Raw genomic sequence first — 22,384 nt, 5'->3', positions numbered from 1 at the left:
TGGGGGTGGCTCATTGAGGTCAGATCTTCTCTGTAACAAAGTAATTGCTAAGTGATGTCTACTGGGTTGATAAGAAGAGCTAAAAATAGCTAGAACAGGGGTGGGCAACTCCGGTCCTCGAGGGACGGAATCCAGTCGGGTTTTCAGGATTCCCCCAATGAATCTGCATGAGATTGATTTGCATGCACTGCTGTCAATGCAGATTCATTGGGGAAATCCTGAAAACCCGACTGGATTCAGGCCCTCGAGGACCGGAGTTGCCCACACCTGAGCTAGAACCATGGAACTGAACTATCTCAGCAGTTGTAAGACCCAGTGGAGAGAATGTGTCAGAACAAGGCCGGCCATTGCTTTTCCTCACCTTGGTTAATTATCTGTCTCTGCATTCTTCTTCCTTGATTTCCCTCCTTAATTGAATACATTGCAATCTGTCTTAGGGCTTGATCTTTCTGTCCTACTTATTTCTGATTTTATGTTTTTTTGTGAATTATAAACCGACGAGATGGAAACCTGATCAACAGTATGCCAAAAATAAATGAACTTGAATTTTCATTTTCCTAATTTGGATTATTGATCTATATACAGCAGTGGTTCCCAACCCTGTCCTGGAGGAACACCAGGCCAATTGGGTTTTCAGGCTAGCCCTAATGAATATGCATGAAGCAAATTTGCATGCCTATCACTTCCATCATATGCAAATCTCTCTCATGTATATTCATTAGGGCTAGCCTGAAAACCCGATTGGCCTGGTGTTCCTCCAGGACAGGGTTGGGAATCACTGATATACAGAGTAGGAGAGATGATAAGGATGTGCATGTGCTGAGTTCTGCAGGGAACTGAGGCCTCAGATGAAGGATTTTGGCACTGTGGACCCCTAGAGCAGGGGTAGAGAACTCCGGTCCTCGAGAGCCGTATTCCAGTCGGGTTTTCAGGATTTCCCCAATGAATATGCATTGAAAGCAGTGCATGCAAATAGATCTCTGCAGATTCATTGGGGAAATCCTGAAAACCCAACTGGATTCTGGCCCTCGAGGACCGGAGTTGCCCACCCCTGTGCTAGAGGATATTCTAGTTGATCTGGAAGCCAAATGCTTAGGAGGCCGTACCTTCAAAAAGATATAAAAAGGATGGATTTGGTCCAGAGGAAGGCTACTAAAATGGTGTGTGGTCTTTGTGATAAGGCATACGGAGACAGACTTAAAGATCTCAATCTGTATACTTTGGAGGAAAGGCGGGAGAGGAAAGATATGATAGAGATGTTTAAATACCTACGTAATGTAAATGCACATGGGTTGAATCTCTTTAATTTGAAAGGAAGCTCTGGAATGAGAGGGCAAAGGATGAAGTTAAGAGGTGATAGGCTCCGGAGTAATCTGAGGAAATACTTTTTTACGGAAAGGGTGGTAGATGCATGGAACAGACTTCCAGAAAAGGTGGTGCAAAGAGACTGTGTCTGAATTCAAGAGGGCATGTGGATAGGCACGTGGGATCTCTCGGAGAGAGAAGGAGATAATGGTTACTGTGGATGGACAAACTGGATGGGCCATTTGGCCTTTATCTGCCGCCATGTTTCTATGAGGTCGTGTGTATGTGCTCCTTCCCTCGTATCTCTTGCGAGCAGCAATACAAACTTGTGCCAGCATCAGTGTCGCCTCTCTCTGATGTCACGCGCCTAGAAAGTCACAGGCCGACGCCTAGAAAGTGACATCAAAGGGATAGCAGACACGACGCGGGCAGCGAGTTTATGATGTTGCTCGCTCCTGGAAAATTAAAAAGGTACAGGGGGGTTGGGAAGGAGCGAGGGAGTGTAGGAGAGAGCAGGGAGAGGCACCATTCAGCCTCGCTACGCCCCTGCTGCCATCTACCACTTTTGCATTTTGGAATTTTATTTGGAGAATATCCAGTTCTTGCCAGAGGTAGATCACTCTTCGAAAACATCTTTTTGCATGTTAAAATTATGTCTGACTACAACAGAACAGTGGATGAAATAAAATGTGGCAAAAACTCAAATTTAATTGCTTTCTAGTTATCTATCACAGGATAATAATAATAATAATAATAATAACAGCTTATATACCGCAATACCGTGACGTTCTATGCGGTTTACAAAAGATTAAGCAAAGGTACAAATTGACTGACTTCAAGAGGGGAAGAAGAAAGAGAAGTAATTAGACAGGAAATTCATTGTTGAGGAGAAAAGTGATCAAAAGCACAGTAGGTCGCTATTGAGAGGAAAGAGATAAGTGGATCATTCAGTTGTCAAGATGTTTTAGGAACAGGTGTGGTTTTTAGACGTTTCCTAAATTCCTCATAAGTAGAGGGCAAAAGTAATTGTTCTAGGTCAAGGGTCTGCAACCTTTAAGACATAAAGAGCCACTTGGACCCGTTTTCGAAAAGAAAAAAAAAACTTGGAGCCGCAAAACCATTATAAAACAAATCTAACACTGCATATATTGTTTCTTATCTTAATGCTATATACAGGATCATGCAGTTAGCTGTCAATCTGAAGAAAAAAAGGACTTTTTCACTTAACAATGTAAAATATATTTTTGCACATTAATAGCTAATTTTTGCTCCTGAACCTCAGTGCACAGTGTCTGCACATCAGGGCTGTAAGACGTCACCTTCATTTTCACACAGGCTTGCAAGCTGTCATCTGTGAGGCGTGATCGATGTTTGTTTTTAATATAGTTCATGTTGGAGAAGACCTGCTCACATACATATGTGGGGCCAAAGATCGACAGCACTCCAAATGCATACTTTTTCATGTTTATATAAGTGTTGGGGATGGCATTCCATGTTTCGAATACAAGTTTGTCCAATTTGGGAAGGTTTTCAATATCAGTCCATTTATGATTCTGAGCCATAATGGCCTTCTGATGGGCAACATCCTCAAGAGTAGCGGTCAAGCATTACTTGCAACCTTTGTGAAAATTGTTCGGCGTTTCTGCCGCAATACCACTGTTCTGCTAAAAATCACAGATCACCACCATTACTGGGCCAATAAGCACCTCCTCTTCATGTCCCCTCTGTATCTCTATCCTTATTCAGTAGGTCCTGCTTACCCTTTCTCTTCTTTGTGTCACTATCTCCATTTTCAGCTTTCCCCCCCTTTTCCTTTGTTACTGCACCCTGTAGCTAGAATCTTTCCACCCTCCCTCCACTCCGGCCCAGCCCAGTATGAAATATTTCCTTTTGTTTCCCTCCCCTCTCTCTTTCTCTCTCTCTTCTCCTCCCTCACCCACGAGTCCTGCATCTGGCCCTCTCCCTTCTACCTGCACCTGGCAACACCCCCCTGCTCCGCGGCTCTCTTCAGCAACTCGTCAGCAGCGGTGATCAAGACAAGCTGCCGACATCGAGGCCTTCCCTCTACGAGTCTCCCCCCCCCCCCCGAAATGACAAAAACAGCCTAATGCCCGGCGTTGGCGTCTTTGACGTCGGGGAGAGGAAGGCTGATAGGCCCGGTAGATCGGGACGGCAACACGAGTCTATCACGGAGCCCGGGATGGGCTCTGTGATCGACTCACGTTGCCTTCCTGAACTACCGGTTGATCGCAATAGACGTGTTGGGCACCCCTGACTTAGAGCCATAGCGCACGAGAGAGACTCCCACGGGGATGAAAACAGCATACGTAAATTCTGGCGATGCAGGCATGCAGCTTACAAGTCTGGCGTCGCGGCGGGAAATAGCCATGCTGAGCAGTGAGCTCAGCACGTACACAGATGAAAGCCTTGCTTGCTGATTGGTCCGGCGGCCCCGCCCCGCCGTGCCGCCGGACCAATCAGCAAGCAAGGCTTTCATCTGTGTACGTGCTGAGCTCACTGCTCAGCATGGCTATTTCCCGCCGCGACGCCGGACTTGTAAGCTGCATGCCTGCATCGCCAGAATTTAGGTAGGCTGTTTTCATCCCCATGGGAGTCCCGTGGGCCAGGGGGCGTCCCCATGCAGACCTCTATCACACGTCATCCTCCGCGCCTCCCATTCTTCAGGAGCGCGCCGCAGCCACTGAAAGACTCCGGCCCGCGTGACACACTACCGGAGCCGCGGCAAAGGTTAAAAAGAGCCGCATGCGGCTCTGGAGCCGCGGGTTGCCAACCCCCGTTCTAGGTCTTTACCCCATGATGCTGCTTGGTGTGAGAGAAGAAATTCATGGTGTTTTTTTCAGTTTGCAACCTCTCACTGGGGGGGAAACGAAGTTGGAATGTGAACTTCTCTTGTGTCTGTTGGTTGAGAAGGAGAAAAGGTCAGTAATGTATTTGGGGGCAAGTCCGTGTAATGCTTTAAAGCAGAAACAGGCAAATTTGAACTTTACGCGTGCCTTCATCGGCAGCCAATGTAGCTGCCGGTAGTAGGGTGTCACGTGGTCAAATTTTTTTAGTCCAAAGATTAGTCTGACTGCCGCATTCTGCAACAGTTGTAGGCGTCGCATATTTTTTGGGGAAATTGCCAAATAGGCGATGTTACAGTAGTCAAGCAGGCTTAGTACGAGGGATTGGACTAGGATTCTAAAAACCGATGTAACAAAATAAGCTTTAAGGGATCTGAGTTTCCAGAGAGTGAAAAATCCCTTTCTGATTAAGGAATCTACTTGGTCTTTCATGGTTAGGCATTGATCCAGAGTTACACCTAGTATCTTTATGGAGGGCTGGATAGGGTAACTAAGGTTATTGATACAGAGGGGTGATTTAATGTCAAGTGGATGTGGTGAAGCAATGAAAAAAGTCGTTTTATCTGAATTAAGTTTGAGCCTAAAGTTTGTCATCCATTGTTCCATCATGTTTATAGCTTCTGAAGCTTTGGGAATAGTTTCGGAGACAGAATTGGTGAATGGGATGATAATCGTAAAATCATCTGCATAACTAAATAGTTTTATCCCCAGCTGGGTTAGCTTCGTGTCCAGTGAGGACATGTAAACGTTGAAGAGCAATGGGGATAGTGGAGAGCTTTGGGGCACACCGGATGGATTGCTCCAGGTGTCGGAAAGCTCATAATTAAAACGAACCTGATAGGTGCGGGATATAAGGAAGCCACGGAACCAGTTCAGCACCTTATCCCGGATACCAATGGCATCTAGGCATTGCAGCAGTTTCATGTGGTCCACTAGATCAAAGGCAGAACTCATATCGAATTGCATTATCAGGGCATTAAGGCCTTTACTAAACAGTAGGTGCAAATTGTCTAAGATAGCCGCAATTACTGTCTCCGTACTGAATAATGGCCTAAAACCAGATTGAGTTTCATGGAGGAGAGAGAATTGATCAAGATAACCCATCAGTTGGGTGTGAACCAATCCCTCCATAATTTTTATAATAAACGGAATGGAAGCTACCGGTCTATAGTTGGATATTAGGGCTGAGGATACTTTATGATTTTTCATTACCACTAGTAATAATAATAATAAATAATAATTTTATTCTTATATACCGCCATACTGAAAAAGTTCTAGGCGGTTCACAACAAGGTGAGCTAATACATGGGATACAGATAAAATACAAATTAGAATAATGGACTTAAAAACAGATAAAGACAGAAAGCATTTACAATATAATGCAGAAAATATCGGCATGGCAGGGAAAGAAGTAAATCAAAAACAAAACAAATTTTTGGGAGAAAAATAACTGTAATATGAATTCACAAAAAACAATCAAAATACTTGAGTTCCTCCCGCTATGAGTCCCAAGGATTAATCATTAATCTTCCTCCTGATAAAGCAGCCCACTTGAAACATGATCGGTGTTCCAACTATAACCAATATAGAAATCAACTCAATCAACTATCCCATTCAAACTACCATAAAACTACTAGGAATGACTATAGACCGTTGCTGCACCATACAACCACAAATAAATAAAACAATACAGAAATCCTTCGCAGTGATGAGAAACCTAAGACAAGTCAGGAAATTATTTGAAAGAACGCAATTCCAGCTTATAGTACAATCCCTAATCCTAAATCTACTAGATTACTGCCACATCCTCTACCTCCCCTGCCCTGCTACAATGACTAAACAACTACAAACAACCCAAAATACTACTCTTAAGACTCATCTACTCATTGAAGAAACACGACCATATTACAGAAGCATACATCAACTCACATTGGCTACCAATCCAAGGAAGAATACTATTTAAATTCTACTGTATGTTATTTAAAACCTTAAACGGAGACAGCCCAACCTACCTGAACAACCACCTCATCCAAACCACCTCATTCAGACATAGAAAAACACACACCCCATTCACACAGCCTCGATCAAAGAAGTAAAACGGAAAAAACTATACGACGGCCTCCTGGCCACTCAAGCAGCTAAACTAGATAACCAAATCTCCAATCTACTGATAACGACCCCAGACTACAAGACGTTCAGAAAAGAAATAAAAGCTATACTCTTCAAGAAATTTCTGAAACAGTCCTAACATCAAACTTACCATCCTTCCTCCCTCCCTTTTCCCGCCACACAGAAACTACATGACCTACTCTTTACCTCTCTAGAAATGACAAACGATCTTCCATCGTAACCACCATTTTTAACTCTTTGGTAATCTGCCTTGAACCGCAAGGTAATGGCGGAATAGAAATCTCTAATGTAATGTAATGTAACAGTGCGGATTCAGTTTTTGTGTTGGGACTGATGTATTCACAAGCACAATGAATTCTTTTGGAGCACATTTTGAATGAGAAGACTGGAAATGACACAATTTGAGTTCAAACCAGCATAGCTGCACAGACTTGAACGCTCTTAGCTCTGCGCATCCCAGACTACAAGAAGATTTGGAACGGAATGTTTGAGCTAAGTACCTCCTTCACACGATAAGTAGTTGAAAATATTATTTTTTAGATTAACATCTCTTTTTTTCTAGTTGACCGTGAGGCAGGTAGGCAGGAGGGTGCGATGATGTCTGGATACAATATCTTTGCTTTACAACACTGCTGTGTTTGAATGATGTTTGAAACTGAGCACTCACATTTATAAAACATATTAGATTATATCCTATTTTAGCGAAGTTTTTTGAATGAATATTTAATTAGCTATTGAATTCTTAAGTATTTTGAGGGAAAGAAGTAAAACATAGAACGGATAAAATACATCAAGTTGAATATATGGAACTTGATTGAAGAAATGAAGCAGAATGCATTAAGATATTAGCCTATCAAAGAGTTTTCTAAAATCAAGATAGGAAGAGTCTCCTAATCATTTCTATAGCGCTGTACGTCAAAACACAGAAGAGACAGTCTCTGCTCAGAAGAGCTTACAATCTAGTCAAGAAGGTGCATCAATACACAGTGCTCAGGTGGGGGAATTACAGAGGGAATGAGGAGCTTAGAAGGTGGGCTGGAGTTTGGAATTGACAGCATGTTCAAAGAAGTGGGGTTTGAGTCTGGATTTGAATACTCTCAGAGAATGAGCCTGATGTATCGAGTCAGGATTCCAGAATGTTATTGTTCTATGAGATTCTGGAATGTTGCTGTTATTTGGAATCTCCAAAGAGCAGCAACATTCCATGAAGAATCTGCAAAGAGTAGCAACATTCCATGCTACTACTCCAAATAATTTCTATAGCGCTACTGGACATACGCAGCGCTGTATGTCAAAACACAGAAGAGACAGTCCCTGCTCAGAAGAGCTTACAATCTAGTCAAGAAGGTGCATCAATACACAGTGCTCAGGTGGGGGAATTACAGAGGGAATGAGGAGACAGATATCGGAGCTTAGAAGGTGGGCTGGAGTTTGGAATTGACAGCATGTTCAAAGAAGTGGGGTTTGAGTCTGGATTTGAATACTCTCAGAGAATGAGCCTGATGTATCGAGTCAGGATTCCAGAATGTTATTGTTCTATGAGATTCTGGAATGTTGCTGTTATTTGGAATCTCCAAAGAGCAGCAACATTCCATGAAGAATCTGCAAAGAGTAGCAACATTCCATGCTACTACTCCAAATCATTTCTATAGCGCTACTGGACATACGCAGCGCTGTATGTCAAAACACAGAAGAGACAGTCCCTGCTCAGAAGAGCTTACAATCTAGTCAAGAAGGTGCATCAATACACAGTGCTCAGGTGGGGGAATTACAGAGGGAATGAAGAGACAGATATCGGAGCTTAGAAGGTGGGCTGGAGTTTGGAATTGACAGCATGTTCAAAGAAGTGGGGTTTGAGTCTGGATTTGAATACTCTCAGAGAATGAGCCTGATGTATCGAGTCAGGATTCCAGAATGTTATTGTTCTATGAGATTCTGGAATGTTGCTGTTATTTGGAATCTCCAAAGAGCAGCAACATTCCATGAAGAATCTGCAAAGAGTAGCAACATTCCATGCTACTACTCCAAATAATTTCTATAGCGCTACTGGACATACGCAGCGCTGTATGTCAAAACACAGAAGAGACAGTCCCTGCTCAGAAGAGCTTACAATCTAGTCAAGAAGGTGCATCAATACACAGTGCTCAGGTGGGGGAATTACAGAGGGAATGAAGAGACAGATATCGGAGCTTAGAAGGTGGGCTGGAGTTTGGAAGTGAAGCAGCTTCAAAGAAGTGGGCTTTGAGTCTAGATTCCAGTACTCTCCGAGAAGGAGCCTGACGTATCGAGTGAGGATTCCGGAATGTTATTGTTCTTTGACATTCTGGAATGTTACTATTATTTGGAATCCCCAAAGAGTATCGAGATTCCAGAATCCCGCAGTTTCGGGAGTCCTGCCAGCTCAGCTGATCGGGGATTTCCCAGCCACGATCAGCTGATGGCAGGCTGTAGACTATTGTCACGATCCCCCAGCAAAGATAGGCGCCAGAAATGTAGCCCAGGGTTTTCCGGGCCTATATTTCTGGTGCCTATATTTGTGTGACTTGCATCTCCATAGGTGCTTTAAGCCACCTAACGCTACAAACGACATTGGCCATGCTTACTTTTACATTCAGCAAATTAAATCATCTACACAGGCGCGATTCCAGTGCATTTTATTTAGACGCTGGTAGGTGCTTCAACCTTGCTGGGTTTTGTTTTTTTTTATATTTCTAATGGGGTTTTTCAATTAATTTAGGAGCTGGTTTTAGAATTTCCTTCTATATATATATAGTGGCATGGCAGAGGAAAGGCCCTGCTGGGGCTGGCCAGAAACTGCCTGTTTACTGACACTTTCTCTGCTCGCCATCTGCCGCTACATTGACAGGTGAGTGAGGGAGGAGGGAGGGGATTGTCAGGATCGGCCGTGCTACTTTGGGAACGGAAGAAGGGAGGGAGGAGATTGTTAGGATTGGCTCTACTGCTTTGGGAATGGAGGGAGGGAGATTGGGCTGCTGATGCTGGAGGGAGGGAGGGGAGGTTATTGGATCAGGAGCACCACTTTGGACATTGCCTTAGGAGCTCGAGCTGATTGGTTGAGCATGCCAGTTAACTGATTGGCTGAGATTCTACTGCATAAAATGGGACCTCTGGTAAAATAATCTGCCTTAACGGTGGCCCATGTTAATTGGTTCCCCCCCCCCCCTTAGGTTGCAGGTCAGGCAATGTATCGTAGGTATGGCGGCACCAGTAATTGGAAGGTGGGAGGGAAATGATTCCAGATGAAATGTGGTCAGCGTGGACATTCCATGTATTAGGTGCCTGCTTGTGTATTTGATAATAAAGGGCTCCTTTTACGAAGGCGTGTTACCAGGCGGTAGTTTTCCGCGGCTTTGTAAAAAAGAGCCCAAAGTGTGACATGAAGCTTTGGCGCCATCACACACATAAGGATTCCGAAGGTAAACCTGGTAATCCTCTGCTCTTCCTTCGCTCTCTGAATTTTCTGGAGACCGTTCAGAGTCGGAAAGATTTAGGCTCCCTTTGGATCACTGCCCAGATCAGGAGCTTTCGGTCAGACAGGCTCCAGGGCTTCGGCGAGAAGGGACGTTTCTGGGTTTTCTCTACCAGCTGCTGGAAAGCCTGATCAGACCACAAAGATCCCGAATACCCAAAATAGTTCTGAAGAGGTTCTTCACACCAACGAAACCTCGGCACGACACCCCAAGGATGCATTACTGTAAGATTATCTCACCAGGCGGTCCTTTAATTAAGGCATGCGAACCGATTAGCGCGTGCTAAGGTGCCCGTAGAATACAATGGATGCCTTAGCATTTAGCAGGCCTTAATCAAAGTTCCTATGAGCATCGGGAGCGGTTCATAGACAAGAAAATTACTGTTTTTAGGGGCTCCGACGGGGGGTTTTGTTGGGGATCCCCCCCCAGTTTACTTAATAGATATCGCGCCGTTGTTGTGGGGGGTTTGGGGGGTTGTAACCCTCCACATTTTACTGTAAACTTAACTTTTTCCCTAAAAACAGGGAAAAAGTTAAGTTTTCAGTAAAATGTGGGGGGTTACAACCCCCCACAACGCCCCCCACAACGCGGCGCGATCTCTATTAAGTAAAGTGGGGGGTTCCCCCCCACGCCCCCCCCCGTCGGAGCCGTAAAAACAGTAATTTTCTTCGGCGTGCGCCTCCACACTGCGCTCAATTGTCTGCGTGCGCCTTTGTCCCGGCGCGCTTTTGACCTGACACCTCGGGAGCAGCTCTCTGCACTAAACACTGCTAGCACAGTTTGATAGAAGAGGCCTTTTGTGCTCAAATATATTCAAACCCCTACTTCCTCATTAGCCTTTTTAAACTACATACCTTTTACTTTTATCCATAAATAATGCTCATATTCTAATAACTTTGCATAAAGCTTAGCTTAATTGGACTTATCTTAAACAGTGTTTTGTCTGTCGGCCAGGGGGGTACACGTCCAACATGTTTCGCCAAAATGACGGCTTTATCAAGGACTTCCCCTCCTCCTGCTGTGAACCACCATCTGCCCCAGCTTTCTCTGGACACAGAGAGCGACTGGGGATCATTCCTGCCCTGACTGCGCCCTTAGAACGCCAGGGAGTATAACATAGGCTTGAGGGGGTACTTACAGGGGGGCAGGAGGAAAAGGCAACTCCTTTTTAGGGGGCAGGTAGGGTGGGAGACAAATTGGATAAAGCTCTAATTTTCAGCTTCCACCAAAAACACACAGACAGTTTGGGCCAAAGCCCAAGCCATGGCTGTAGCCTTTTGCCCGAAACTGAAACTAGGCAGAAAACAGATTTGGGGCCAGTTTGAGCACCATAAATGAAACTGAAGCCAAAATTCAGTGGGTCTCTACCTTGCGATACTTGCTGACCGCCACAGGAAGAATATCGGCCAATATTGGGCTTTAATCTCTGCTTAAGGAAAAATGAAGATACATCAGTGAAGGGATGCAGTGCATGAATAACCCAAGGCATTCAGGTGCGATCGGTAGGAAGAAGCTCCTACCTCCGAGAGCTTACATTCTAAGTGCAAAAAGGAGATACAAGAGGATGGGGAGATGGTATGGGAGTTAAGCTGTGGTACATTTTACAAGAGTTTTATGAAAGTCATCCTCTTTCTTAGTGAAAAGAAGGGGCAAAAAATAGTTCTTCAAGCCCAGGGTGGTAGCAAGCGTTTGGTATCTGGAGCTGGTGACAAGAAGGCACGGAGGAAACAGGATGTGCGCGCGTGCTTTATTGCAGTCTCTCTCTGCTGTTCTCATGTGCTGGCTGGCGACTCTCTGCGACATGCACAGAATTTCATGTGTCACTTCTAATTTTACATTTCTTGAGCCCTAGGATTTATTTATTGGTTTGGTGCCCAAGCATGGCTATGCAGGCATGTGCCTGTATCGCGCACAGACTCGAAAGGGTTTAGAGTTTAGAGGTTGGTTCCCCGGGAAAGCGTAATGAGCGTTCTTCTGCCTTCCACCAGCCTGGGAGGGGAGGGCGGGGGGCAAACGAAGCACAGAGCTGAGAATCTGGCAGCCTTGGTTTAATTTTCTTGGATGCTTTGAGACCTGGAGTGGGCCACTTAACCTCTCACCACTCAAGTTTCAGATGTACACAATATCCATCGCTCTATAAATAGAAACATTAAAAATACCTCTCATTTATTTTCTCGTGCGGAAAGCTGTTTTCATAAATCATGTTTATGACAGTATTAGCCAACATGTTGACTCTGTTCATTAAAATAGCCGTGCCTGCTAGAAATAACACAGCATCTGAGAAAATGGCTGCCCGGCCAGCCTGATGACTCAGTAATAGTGCTGTGCGTTGTCTTCACGTTTCCAAGTTCATATCCCGCCTATCAAAATATAACTATGCGGCTTACCATTACAAGTAAGATAAAAACAGTGTTGAGGCATAACATGACTGTGAGGGAAACAGGGAAAGGAACTCCATTTTTTTTTTTTTGTTCAAAATATTTTTATTAATTTTATAGATAGGATAGTAACAATCGAAAGAGCTTCCGAGGAAGCCAAAAAGAAAAGGAAGTAACAACTCCCATCAAGTATATCAAATTACAAAAAGATAATAAATCAGCAATAAAACATAGAAGCATCATACAATACAGTCTTAAAAAGAAAAGCTGGGAGGAAACGCACATAAGAGATTCAGGTCTTCCAAGCCATTCGTATCTAGCCAATAACTAAAATCTGAAATTTTGTGAAAGCGTCTGCAAAAAGATATGTTTTGAGCTCCTCTTTAAATTACATTCAATTTTTGGAGTCTTAGATGAACTGGCAAAAGAATTCCAGAGTTCAGGACCTTGTACAGAAAAGAATGGCACGCCGATGCGTTATCGGATATTATTTGACAAACAGAAGGAACAGTTAGATGATTTTCATTAATAGATCTTAAAGATCGAGATGGGTAAGGCGTCAGATATCTGCCTAACTAGAAAGGAGCTTCTACTGCTCGAATTTTAAAAACCAGAGGTAGAATTTTAGAAATTATTCTATGTGAAACAGGCAACCACTGAGCAGCTTTTGGTAGAGGAGTTACATGATCAAATTTACGATTTTGATAGCAGTATTCTGAACAAGCTGAAGACGTTTACGATCCTTAACCTTAATAACTAGAAGGGTCATATCTGGTGAAGGATATAAAAAGATTTGAAGCGGTCCAGAAGAAGGTGACAAAATGGTAAGGGGTTTGAGCCAAAAGAAGTATGAGAAGAGACTGGAAGACCTAAATATGTAGACTCTGGAGGAGAGGAGGGATAGGGGAGATATGATACAGATGTTTAAATACTTGAAAGGTATTAATATAGAATCAAATTTTTGCAGAGAAGGGAAAATGGTAAAAGTAGAGGACATAATTTGAGGTTATGGGGAGGAAGACTTAGGAGCAATGTTAGGAAATTCTTTTTCATGGAGAGGGTGGTGGATACCTGGAATGCCCTCTCGAGAGAAGTAGTGGAGAGGAATTCAAAAAGACGTGGATAAACAGAGAATCTCTAATTAGAAAATGAATGCTATAAATTAAAGAACTAAATAAGGCTGATACTGGGCAAACTTGCATGGTCTGTGTCCCAAATATGGTGATTTGGTATAGGATGGGCTATGGAGGACATCAATGGGAACTGGCCAGACTTTACGGTACGTATGCCTGCATATTTAATAATGAGTATAACTAATGGGCCAACTGGATGGACCGTTCAGGTCTTTATCTGCCTTCATTTACTATGTTACTAGACTATGTATCCTGTAATTAACGGGATGGTTGGATAGGCTGGAGTGTGCTTGGACGGCAACTCCAGCAGTTGGAACCTAGGACAGTACCGGTGGACTTTACGATCTATGGCCCAGAAATATCCAATAGAAAAGACATTAATGTAATCATGAATTTATAATGGGGCTCATAATCGAAACTTAAACATGTCTAAAAACCTGCCCAAGTCAGCACTTGGTTGTCCTAAAAGACAGGTTGTCTAAGGGCTGATAATCGAAACGGCTTTTTGGATGTATTCAGGACATTTTAGGCCTCTGAATCCCACTGTGCGCCCAGAGCTGAAAGGGGTGTTTTGGGAGGAGTGGTTAAGGTGGGATGTGGACAGGATGTGGGCCGATCTAGGCTTAGTTGTCCTGCAGGGATAATCAAATGTTTGACAAGACTTGCTAGGCAAAACCTATATGTTATGAGTTAGACAATGTAAAAGCAGGTGTAAGTGCCAAAAAGGAATCCAAGTGACCATATAACCACTGCAGGGACAAAGTAAAGACCCACACATATCCCCCCCACCACCGTGTACACTAACCCCATTGTACCCCCAAAAAGTTCAGAATAAAAAAGTACATACCTGCCTCCGGAACATCAGTACCTGCTATAGGAAAGCCGAGTAGAACTGCACAGAGGTGTCTTAAGTAGCCTGGGGGATGGGCTAGTGAACCATAGAGAGGAGGACCCAGGCCCATAAGCCACTCTAACCACTATATTAATGGTGGAAAATGTGAGCCCACCAAAAACCTTCCTGTACTGTCACCTTCAGCCATAAGGGCTATTGGGGTTGTAGACAGGTGGGAATAATGGGTTAAGGGAGTTCTGGTGAGATGTTTATGTGGCACCCTTTTTGCAACATTCACAGCAGTGCCCTGTAAGGTGTCCCACTGCTCTGTTGCCATGTCTAGGTGGCCAGTCTATCACAAAGCTGGTCCCTCCCACGTCCAAAAGGTCTTGTTCTGGGCGTTTGGGACTCGGACAAATTTTTGGTTGAGAATGCGGTATATAGATGGACATAGTGGCGGTATATAGATGGACATAGTGGCGGTCTGGACGATCAAATGCCTGGTCATTCAGATAGACAATTTACAAAAAAAAGAATAGATGTACTTTTCGAAAATAGACATTTTACCACTGCTAGACGTTGGGTGACTAGCGCCCTGTGTCCCTCCATGTGTATAACTAATGGACAGACTGGATGGACCGTTATGAAATTTATCTGTCGTCATTTACTATGTTACTATAGTACAATAATTTCACTTATCTGGGGAGAGAAGTAGATACCTAGTTTAAGCCTATTTTATAAAGGCACATGAAGGCAGATTTAGAAAGGATGTATAGAGGGGAACTCAAGCATCCAAGCCAGTATAGGTGGAATTACTGGACTATTTTACAAAAGGCTCTGCCAAGTGTAGTCTGTTGTAGGCAATGCGTACGTGGGTGTGGTATACTAGCTTGGTTTGGCTGGCTAATCTAGCTTGCCCAGGGAGGTCAGCACATATACAGCCAAGACGCAATTACTTATCAAGGGAATTTGTATTTGTTATCATTTGCCTTGCACAAAATGGAATGAATTTGGCTTACCTCAGCTAGGGTTGCCAGGACACCTGACCCCGCCCTGATTCTCCCCAACAGCCCTGCCTCCAGCCCCGACTTGTTCCGCCCTCCACCCCGCCTCCTCACAAAGCTTCCCAAGCTCGGGACCGCGTCTGCGCACGTGCAAATGTCGACACGATGACATCATGTGCCTAGCGCCAACAGCCACACATGCGCATATGCCCTCCAGACATGGCTTCCAAAACTCGGACATACTGCCGGGTTTCGGAAATCCCTCTGGGCACCCAGAGAGTCTCTGAAAAGTTTGGACAAGCTCCTGGAGGAAAAGTCCATAATCTGCTATTGAGACAGACATGGGGGAATCCACCTCTTGGCCTGGGATCGGTAGCATGGAATGTTGCTACTGTTTGCAAAGAAAAGTACTAGTGACCTGGATTGGCCGCTGTGGAAACAGGATACTGGGCCTGATGGACTATTGGTCTGACCCGCTATGGCTTTTCTTATATTTTTAAGCCTCTGTATATTCCAGGGGTGTCAAAGACCCTCCTTGAGGGCCGCAATCCGTTTGGGTTTTCAGGATTTCCCCAATGAATATGCATGAGATCTATTAGCATACAATGAAAGCAGTGCATGCAAATATATCTCATGCATATTCATTGGGGGAATCCTGAAAACCCGACTGGATTGCGGCCCTCGAGGAGGGACTTTGACACCCCTGATTTAGTGCATCTAGCTCAGAGATGGGCAACTCCGGTCCTCGAGGGCTGGAATCCAGTCGGGTTTTCAGGATTTCCCCAATGAATATGCATGAGATCTATTAGCATACAATGAAAGCAGTGCAAGCAAATAGATCTCATGCATATTCATTGGGGAAATCCTGAAAACCCGACTGGATTGCGGCCCTCGAGGAGGGACTTTGACACCCCTGATTTAGTGCATCTAGCTCAGAGATGGGCAACTCCGGTCCTCGAGGGCCGGAATCCAGTCGGGTTTTCAGGATTTCCCCAATGAATATGCATGAGATCTATTAGCATACAATGAAAGCAGTGCAAGCAAATAGATCTCATGCATATTCATTGGGGAAATCCTGAAAACCCGACTGGATTGCGGCCCTCGAGGAGGGACTTTGACACCCCTGATTTAGTGCATCTAGCTCAGAGATGGGCAACTCCGGTCCTCGAGGGCCGGAATCCAGTCGGGTTTTCAGGATTTCCCCAATGAATATGCATGAGATCTATTAGCATACAATGAAAGCAGTGCAAGCAAATAGATCTCATGCATATTCATTGGGGAAATCCTGAAAACCCGACTGGATTGCGGCCCTCGAGGAGGGTCTTTGACACCCCTGGTCTATTCAGCAATTTTAGAAAGCTGGACGTGGGTAAAAAAAAAAAAAATCAAACCCACCCCTCCCACAAAGATGTGACAAAAGCTTTCTAAAATCACTGCTTCCTAAACATTACCACCAAGATGCCACCTTACATACGAACATAAGAATAGCCTTCCTGGATCAGATCAATGGCCCATCTTCACAGTGGCATGGATAACTATAACTTCCCAAACTCCACCCCCCCCCCCCCCCCCCCCCCCGGAATACTGCTACTTCCGGATTGCGTTCAAGAATGTTCATGTTTGGTACAGTGTGTACATATGGGGTAAATTTATAAGAGATGTTTTATGCATATATAGTGGTGTACTTATGCGAAAAATCCTTTATAAAATCTCCCCCTCCTTATAAATATCATTTATTGTGAATTTAGCAATAAGAGGATCAGATGCCTACTGTATAATCAATATCATTGGTGGAAATGTTAATTCACTTCAGATATCCAACTAATATTTCCTTTTTTTCTTTCCACTTTTTGTTGTTACGTCTGTCTCTCTTCTCTTTGGGTCACCCCTCTCCATATCCTTTTTAACGTCATACCTGTCAGAGTACAACGCCAAACTCCGGAACATCCGGAAAAGCCTAAGTGCCCCCCACCCTCCTCTGCATAGACAGCGATCCTCCTCGTTTGCTGGTTTGTTCCATTTCCTTGTCTCGACCAGCATGGGTTTGTTGCCTCACATTTGCATGCTTTGCTGTCTTACATCTGCATGGGTTTATGACTAACCCGTGGAACAGGCAGTGGCTCCGTCAGGGAAGGATTACGAGCTTCTTTCAGGCTGGCATGGAAATTGTGAGCCATGATTGGAAAAATCCTTTTTGTAGTTCCGAACCTATTTGACAACCAGGCAGACACTCTTCTTTAACCCTTTAATTGGCAGATGTTGAAACAGCTGCTTTGCGTAGGTTGATGTTGAACGAGATCAACAGGGCCAAGTTTGGAGACGCAGATCTTCCATAAGAGCCATAGAAGACACAAGTTGCTTCTGAGCAGCAATGCCAAATAAAGGGTTAAGAGCCATAGTTCTTGGGTTCTATCCTCAGCTCCGTCACTGACTTGTTGTGGGGCTGCGGGCAGCTCTCCTCACCTAGGGTTATCCTGTGGCTCCAGAAAAAAAGGAGGATGGATTGAGACATCCAGGTTTTACTTCCATTGAAAGCAATGTCTCAATCCATCCTTTTTCTGGAACCATATGGTAACCCCATTCTCACCTCCCTGAGCTGCAGCATGGCTAGCTATGTTAGTGGAGAACTGTGCTCTCCATGAGTCTCATTTGGAGGTCACAGCTGAAATACTTTTTTATTACCATGCAGTGGTTTTTGAACATTGTGGGGTGTGGTTTGGAAATAGGAAACTGCATTTGTATTTTTTTAAATATGAAACTATTCACTTCTGCCTGTGGACAGGCTGGTTACCCAATATGATAACAATAATACAATATAATCACTTATATACAGCAGATCCTGAGAAATTCAATAATTAGGCAGAGTTGAATCTAAAAATACATTGAATGAAAAACTTTTCTCCCAAATATTGTTTAAACAGAAAGGGCCTGATTCTCTAAAGGACGCCTATCTCGGTGGCCACCTAGGAAGTGGCTGTCGATCGTGCGTCAATCACATATCAGCGTCCTGTACAGAATCGTGCCTTTTTTTTTTTCTAACAGACACCTTAAATATAGGCCAGCATTTTAGGGGTCTGCATTTAAGGCGTCTGTCTCATAGGGATGCTTACGGATGCCCAAGGCCACTTCTGGTTGAAACCACGCCCATGCCAGCCTTGGGTGGGGTTAGGGGGCTCCGGGTGAAGGGGGGTCCGTGAGGTGGGCTGGGCAATCTGGCAAGGGGGATGGGAAAGATTGTGCCACTTTGGGGGGGGGGGAGGTGGCAGCAGGAGAGAGTGGGTGTCTCTCCTGTCGGGAACATTCGGGGAGGTTTTGGGCGATCGCGGCAGGAGAGATTGAGCATCTCTCCTGCCGCGATCGTTGCTTCCACAATTCTTTTAGGCAAAGGATTGGTCCCTCCTTTACCTGGAAGGTCTTGTTTTGGGTGTTTGGGACTTAGGCGATTTTTGGGTCGGGAAAGTGTTCTAAACTTACCCATAGTGTTGGTCTGGGCGATTAAACTGCTGAACGTACAGGTTTCCCATTCCCCCCAAAAAAACCCCACATTTTGGATGATTTTTTTTAAAAAATTTTGCCCCTCCACATATATTCGTATTAAATCCCTAACGTGTGTCTAGTTAGGATAAAAATTTGTATTGAAAAACTTACACTGTTGAGGATAACTATTTTTATACCGTTCTTCCAGGGGAGCTCAGAACGGTTTACATGCATTTGTTCAGGTACTCAAGTAGTTTCCCCCCCTCTCCCAGCAGGCTCACAATCTCTCTAATGTACCTGGGGCAATGGGGGGATTAAGTGACTTTGCCCAGGGTCACAAGGAGCAGCTGGGGCTTGAACCCACAAGGTTCTGAGTGCTGTAGCTTTAACCACTGCACCACACTCTCCCCTATGGCAAATTCTAACTTCTGAACTCTATTTTAAGTTTATTGGTATTAGACCCCCCCCTACTCTGTATAGAATTAGGACACAACCTCGTATCCTAAAATTGTTCTGTAACTGTCATATTGTAACCTGTTAACTGTATTTTATGTATGTTTAACCTGTAACCCGTTCGGAGCTCCCTGGGGGAAACGGGATATAAAACTAATGAGATAAATAAATAGGAGATGTTTGCATAGGAAGCGCTGAAGACGTTGCACGGCAGGAGTTTGAAAAATATACAGCACAGAATACTAAACGAAGAAGAAATGTCTTAGGCCTTGTTTTACCTAAGTCACAGCCTAAACCCCCAGTCCTGTTTTGGCTACAGCGAAAGAGATGAACTGGGTGGGCCTAGCCCAAAGAACCATCCCTACTGGTTAGACCATGCCTTCCAGTGGGCACTCTACCAGTGACTATAGGGGTGTGAGCTGAAGAGGTCTTAGAGCAGGGGTGTCAAAGTCCCTCCTCGAGGGCCATAATCCAGTCGGGTTTTCAGGATTTCCCCAATGAATATGCATTGAAAGCAGTGCATGCAAATAGATCTCATGCATATTCATTGGGGAAATCCTGAAAACCCGACTGGATTCCGGCCCTCGAGGACCGACTTTGACACCTGTGTCTTAGAGGCTCAACATGGTGACTTGACTTAGCTACAGGGATCGCTTGACATGCTACATTGTCAAATTTATTTATTTAAAAATTTCTATACCGCATAATAACTATGCAGTTTACAAAATTACATGCATACATATTTTTATTTTATTTTTTATAAATTCTTTATTCTTCTTCAAAATTACATTAAGTGTAAAATATATTCATTCACAGTAACAATAAATACATCACTTATAAACAATCATTGGTACATTATATACATTTTTATCCCTTCCCCTTTCCCATCCCTCCCAACCATATATTCCATTATTATATAATATATGTAATAATAAAATACCCCCCTCCCTACATCCTGAACTGATAAATAAAAGGGAAATAATTTTACTTAATCCTGACAATATTTTGTTAATGGTTCCCACACATCCTGAAATTTCTTAAAGTAACCCCTTTGTAAAGCAATAAATCTTTCCGTTTTATAGATATGGCATACAGAGTTCCACCAAAAGTTATCATTTAATCTCCTCCAATCCTTCCAATTATATGTACACATACATATTTAAGAAATGCTAAACATGTTTCAACAAGTCAAACGTGATTTTGTTAGTGCTCACTGGACGCCAACGTGATGCAGTAGGTGACAGGGAAGTCAGGGAGCTCTGCTTTGGCTGGAAAAAAAAATTTGGGATCTGTTAGTTTAATATCTCAGGTCTTGTTCTCGTGCCTTTGAATTTGATTAGACCCAGCCAAGGTTGATATTGATTTTCCACAACTAAAGCGGCCTGTGACGGAAGTGCCCATGAGATAAGAGACTGAGGAATACATGTTGCAAACTTGACTTAAAACTGCTGTGGCTTCATGCTTTTGATGTAACAGAAAATGCTAAAGGCTTGGCACCGTTGGATGACCAGATGAGTTTGTCAGCTCATCCAGATCAACTGAACATTTCTGGATTTTGACCTGTTGCATGCAAGGAGTTGCTTTTCTTTAGCTAAGCAAAATCATAGCTCTGTGAACAGCTGGTGAAAGTTGTTTGGTGACGCCAGTGTCTCCAAGGACAGAAGCAGCTTTAGCCTACTCTTCTTTATGTCCAGTACCCTCACTCCAAAATCTCAGGCTTAATTTCTAGACAAAAAAGAAGTACACTTCTTCCTCCATATTCGCTGGGATAGGGGATTAATAGAACCGCAAATACAGAAAAACCGCAAATAACTTCTTCATATGTTATTCGCTGTTTTCTATTAAAAACCATCGCGAATAACTTGGTGGGCGACCTGGCCTGTTCCTGAAGGAGGGGCAAAACACGGTGAAGAAAGTGCCGGGAATCAGTGATTTTCTCTGTAAACGCTTGGAATCAGCGATTTCTCTATGCAAGCTGACGTCATTTGGGGGGGAGAAGCCAGCAAGCTAAAAACTGTGAATAATCGAAACCGCGACTGCTGAAACCGTGAATACGGAGGGAGAAATGTAAACTGTGGGACCAGGAGAATGGGGGGGGGGGGGGGCAGGCAGGCCAAGGGCAGGATTAGGGAACACAGTAACTCATATTTTCTGCTCCAAGCTCACCAGTGATACAACAGGGAAAGGGGTTGAACTACAATAGTTTTAGTAAAGAGTTGACGGGGAATATCTCGGATGTCTCCTGAGTTGTATACTTCTTTAAAAAGAAGTATCATGCATTTGATACTTAAGTGTGAAAAGCATCTTTAAATGCAAAAGACTTTAAGTTGCTCTTAAAGCGATCGAGTTTTTGTTCTTCTCTAAGATGAGAGGGTAGAGTATTCCATAGCTGCGGAGCATAAATTGTGAATATTTTGTTTCTTCAAGTCTTAATGACTTTTACGGAGGGAATTACAAGTAAATTGTGATCTGCAGATTGTAAAGTTCTCAATGGTGTCTATGGTATTAAGAGTTTATCTAGGAATGCGGGTAAGTTTGATCGTTGTATTTTAAAACAGAGCAAGATTATTTTAGAAGTTATCCGATGGGATATTGGCAACCCTATATCCCTGAAAGGAAGACCACACTACAAGCTAAGTACTTTTATAAGCTAAGCATGCCCGAAGGGGTGTTATAAAAATAATCTAATAAGTTTATCATTAAAGCTGAACAATATCTCCAGTGAATGTCATAATTCCATTGTACAGGGCCATGGTGAGACCTCATCTGGAGTACTGTGTGCAATTCTGGAGGCCACATTACAGTAAAGATGTGCGCAGAATTGAATCGGTTCAGTGGACGGCCTCCAGGATGATCTCGGGGCTCAAGGGTCTCTCGTACGAAGAGAGACTGAACAAATTGCAGCTCTACGCTCTCGAGGAACGTAGGGAGAGGGGAGACATGATCGAAACATTTAAGTACCTCACGGGACGTGTCGAAGTGGAAGATGATATTTTCTTTCTCAAGGGACCCTCGGCCACAAGAGGGCACCCGCTCAAACTCAGGGGCGGAAAATTTCATGGCGACACCAGAAAGTATTTCTTCACAGAGAGAGTGGTTGATCATTGGAACAAGCTTCCAGTGCAGGTGATCGAGGTAGACAGCGTGCCAGACTTTAAGAATAAATGTGGGATCCCTACGAGGGTCAAGATAAGGAAATTGGGTCATTAGGGCATAGACAGGGGGTGGGTAAGCAGAGTGGGCAGACTTGAAGGGCTGTAGCCCTTTTCTGCCGTCATCTTCTATGTTTCTATGATGGGTCATTTGGCCTTTATCTG

General features: G+C 43.9%; 1 protein-coding gene across 8 annotated transcripts in view; it reads left to right on the top strand.

Moving 5' to 3' along the window:
• Positions 1 to 22,384, top strand: part of TNS1 (tensin 1) — a 606,988-nt gene that overhangs the window by 496,714 nt on the left and 87,890 nt on the right. For 6 of the 8 annotated variants that reach the window (XM_033945995.1, XM_033945994.1, XM_033946001.1 and 3 more), the window contains one exon: positions 17,060 to 17,146. The exons of the other annotated variants lie outside the window; for them this stretch is intronic. In XM_033945995.1, the coding sequence (XP_033801886.1) occupies positions 17,060 to 17,146 (87 nt within the window). The remainder of the gene's footprint in view (positions 1 to 17,059; positions 17,147 to 22,384) is intronic. 8 annotated transcript variants of the gene reach the window in all.

This window comes from Geotrypetes seraphini, chromosome 5 (assembly GCF_902459505.1).
Source record: "Geotrypetes seraphini chromosome 5, aGeoSer1.1, whole genome shotgun sequence".
Lineage (NCBI taxonomy): Eukaryota > Metazoa > Chordata > Amphibia > Gymnophiona > Dermophiidae > Geotrypetes > Geotrypetes seraphini.
This window is presented reverse-complemented; position numbering and strand designations above follow the sequence as displayed.